The sequence below is a fragment of the Bison bison genome, unplaced genomic scaffold (assembly GCF_000754665.1).
Source record: "Bison bison bison isolate TAMUID 2011002044 unplaced genomic scaffold, Bison_UMD1.0 scf7180017864340, whole genome shotgun sequence".
In the NCBI taxonomy this organism is placed as follows: Eukaryota; Metazoa; Chordata; class Mammalia; order Artiodactyla; family Bovidae; genus Bison; species Bison bison.
The window spans coordinates 5,621,432-5,625,239 of NW_011494912.1; the positions used below are offsets into that span (position 1 = coordinate 5,621,432).

The 3,808-nt window shown below is 56.1% G+C and overlaps 1 protein-coding gene across 1 annotated transcript in view; it reads right to left on the reverse strand.

Annotated features, from left to right (window-relative positions):
* Positions 1-3,808, reverse strand: part of ORAI2 (ORAI calcium release-activated calcium modulator 2) — a 14,930-nt gene that overhangs the window by 9,098 nt on the left and 2,024 nt on the right. Inside the window, 1 exon segment of the mRNA XM_010854362.1 lies at positions 239-476. Within this exon segment, the coding sequence (XP_010852664.1) occupies positions 239-463 (225 nt within the window). The 5' untranslated portion in view covers positions 464-476.

The following is a 3,808-nucleotide window of genomic DNA, read 5'->3' on the forward strand; positions in this document are numbered from 1 at the left end:
TGCAGCCTGTGGGATCTAGTTCCCTGACCAGGGATTGAACCCAGGCCCCACTGCATTGAGAGTGCAGTCTTAGCCCCTAGACCTCCAGGGAAGTCTCTGGACAGAGACTTCCCTAGTGGTCCATCCTGGCTGCTAGCAGGGCCCAGAGGGTGGGCTTTGCTCCCTGAAGCATCACAGGATTTCAGTGAGCAGAAGCCCACCTTACTGGCTATATTTCCCACCACGTGTTTCCACTCACCATGGCAAAGCCTGAGAGGAGGGCGGATGTCCTGCTGGAGGCCTTCAGCTTGGCCCTGCTCAGGTAGAGCTTCCTCCAGGAGAGCGCCTGCACGGAGTGGTGGTTGGAGGTGACCAGTTCCAGGTAGCTGCGGCGAACCCAGTCCCGGTAATCCATGCCCTTGTGGCCGGGTTCCGAGCAGGCAGGAGCAGAGGGGTCCACGGGCACGTTGAGCTCAGCGCTCATGGTGGGGGCCAGGCTGGGGGCAGGAGAGACACTCCGGTATACCCGAGGATCCCCCCAGGGCGTGGAGAACCCAGACTTCCAAGACCCTTCTACCTTCCCTGGGGGCCCGCTATCTACACCCTGCACCAGGGCCACAGGACCCAGGGTGCACGAGGGTGGGCCTGGCCTCCGAGGCTTGTCCCCACACAGGAATGCAGGGACCACCTGTGGGAAAGGGCTCAAGCGGGTGCATCTTCAGGACCCACCGCAGCGTCCAGTGTTTCTCCACAAAGCTGGTATCTGGTCTCCTCTCCTGAGCTCAAAGCTCCAACTGAGCGTGGCTCTTGGGTGAACAGAATTCCAAGGCTGGCTGAAAGCACCTAAATGCCTATCTTCAAGGAGAAGGGAGTTGTAGCGTTTTGGAAGCTTCTAGGACCTGATACTTCTGGATTTGACCCAGCTGTGCGATTCTGAACACAACACCTGACTTTTCCAACTTGTTCGTCTTCACATGGAGACATGCCCACCCTGTTAGTTGCTCAGTTGTGTCCAACTCTCTGCGACCCCATGGACCGTAGCTCGCCAGGCTCCTCTGTCCATGGGATTCTCCAGGCAAGAATCCTGGAGTGGGTTGCCATTGCCTTCTCCACCCTATTGGGGTCTTAAACAAGACAATGGAGCCCGAAAACCCCAAACTGCTTTCCAACGGCCAGGTGCCAACCATGAAATCAGTGTTTCCACGCAGCTGCTAATTTCTCAAATCTCACTTCAATTTAAATCAGCACAGTTCACCCTGAAAATAACTGACTTATAGCTTGCTGAAGCTACATCCAAGGTGCAGTGGAAACCTTTAGCAAAATGAAAAATTGCTCAATTGACACGAACATGGTTTGGGGGTTTATTCTTTTCAAGAAATGGAGGCTGGAGACCCCTCAAGTCATCCCAGTACACATGTGGTTTGACAGTAACACAGGATGAAGATCAGAAGGGCTGATCTGTTGAGATTTGTGAATTTAAACTCAAATCTCCACTAATCCAAATAGGGGATTGGCGGTCTTGTGTGGCCCAAGGGACTGGCCCTGCAGCAGCCCTCAGGATCAGCTCTAATTAATCTGTAGGGCAGGCTTCAAGGGCACAGGCACCTCACAGCTCACTTAGCATCAGATATTAACTTGTACCTTCAGGCCCGCATGGGCCCAGTGAAAAGCCTACTTAAGGCTATTACAAACAGATCAGCGTTCCTAGGTCCCAGGGAGCCAGGTTGGGGGTGCGTGGGCGGGCAAAAGGGTGTTTACCAGGGTCCATGGCTGAGGAAATGCCCCAAACTTGATCTGCCCATGCCAGTCCCTAAGTGGATTCTCTGGGAAGGTCCTGGGGAGGGGGGAGGCTCTCTCTTTTTGGGGGTCCTTTCCTCTTTGTTTTGTGCCAGGCCATGGAGGCACAGCTTTTACTGGCCAACAGGGCCCCCAGAGAACAGCTCTGTGCTCTTGTTTTTCTGCCCGGTCATGCCTGGAAAATCCCATGGACCGAGGAGCCTGGTGGGCTACAATTCATGGGGTCACAAAGAGTCGGACACAACTGAGCAACTTCTGTGTGTCTGTGTATGCCAATTACTAGGTCATTTACAAGAGGGCTGACTTGGAAACCTTGGTCACCACCACCCGGCCCCCACCCACATCTGCAGCTAGCAGCACTGCTTGTGAGCACTTCAATCACAGGAATGTACCTTCCCTTGGGAAGAATTCATTGAAATGTTCACTAACCAATCCATTGGCTGGCTCCAAATCATTTAGAATGGCATCATTTGGAAATGCATTTTTTTCCCCCTCTTTTTGCTCCACTACATCAGAAGTGAGCTCGTGGGGTTGATGAAGACACTGTCCAGCCTATGGAAGGGTAAAAGGCACAACCTTTGGCCCCTCAGAGGATCCATCCTCCGCCCTGCATCCAGTAAACGCTTCCTGGGCCCTAAGGTAAGGCTGCATTTGGTACTTAAGGATCAAAGATGAAAGATGAGGATGTTCAGTGGGGGAATGGCCTAAGTCGGGGGAGATTCTTGTCCAGTGAGTTAAATGCTGCTGTAGTGGAGCCAGTGTGAGGGCTGAGGGGGTGGACAAGGCGCTGGCTGGCTGCCTCTACTCTTTGGGCCAGGAGAGGGTCCCTGTAAGGGAGCAGGGACCAGGACACAGTTGGTAAAGGTCGTGCTGGCAAAGAGGGACCCTCCTGCAAAGACAAGATGGTGCCCACTTGGGGAGGGTCTGAGAGGCAGGGCAGGAAGGCTGGCTGCAGAGGGGTCAGGGGAGCAGTGGTGGAAGCAAGATTCAAGGAGTACGTGTGGCCCAGGCGGTATGACTGTGTTGGACTTGCCCTGGCGCTGCCCAGAGCTGCCCAGATGCTCAGGCTTGGGAGGAGTTGGTGAGGGAGCCATCAGGGCTCCATCTGGTCTGTGTGCTCAAACACTTGGCCAACTGGGAAGGGCAGAAGGGCCTGGTGGCCTCCAGAAAGATGAATGGGGTGGAGATGGGGACCGTTAGTGAAGGTGAGCTGAGCCCAAGTTGGAGAGTGGAGAACTTCATGGGCAGTGAGGGCTGACGATGGCCTGGGTGGTGGCAGGGCGGCCTCAGCTCTACTGATGTCTCCAGTGGCAGGATTTGGCAAGGGCTGTCTGTCTGCTTGGAGCTGGGGTTGTGAGGTGGGCCTGTGGGTCCCGAGGACAGAGAAACCACTTCCTGCAGAGGGAGCAGCTCAGACTAGATTCAAACCCATCCGCGGCCCCCCAGCCCCAGCGTCCTACCCCGGGCCAAGCCTCCTCCCCACCCAGCCTCCACCAGAGGCAGAGTCTGGTTCTCAGACCCCAGGGCTCGGTTCAGGCAGCGGGTGGGGCAGGGCAAGATGGAGCCTGACCTTTCTGTCAGGTGGCAGAGGTGCCAAAGGATGCTCTCCTGGCCAAACCTTGTGGTCTTTTGGTTTTGTTTTTATATAAGGGGCGGTCAGAGAAAAGAGATCTCGTAGAATTACCGTGACGCTGTCTCTGGCCGTGGGAAACATTTCCAGGAGGTGGGTTTGGGGGTTTGACTGTCAAGTTCCCTTAAACATCTGGGGCACGAGCAATGGCGAGTGCCACGCAGAAACGGCTGTTTCTGACTCTTTCTGTCACCCGCACACGGGAGGGCCCAGCTCCCCTCCTCCCCTGGGTCTCCCTGGAGGAACCCGCCTGCAACCCTGTTCCTTCCCCTCAGCACCCCCTAGCAGCCGGGGGACCCGCATGCGGCCCGCATCTCTCCACGCCTGGCAACCTCCCAGTCATCCCGGCGGCTCCGCACCCCGCCCGGGGATACCGCGGGCTTGGGGTCCCAACCTCACAGT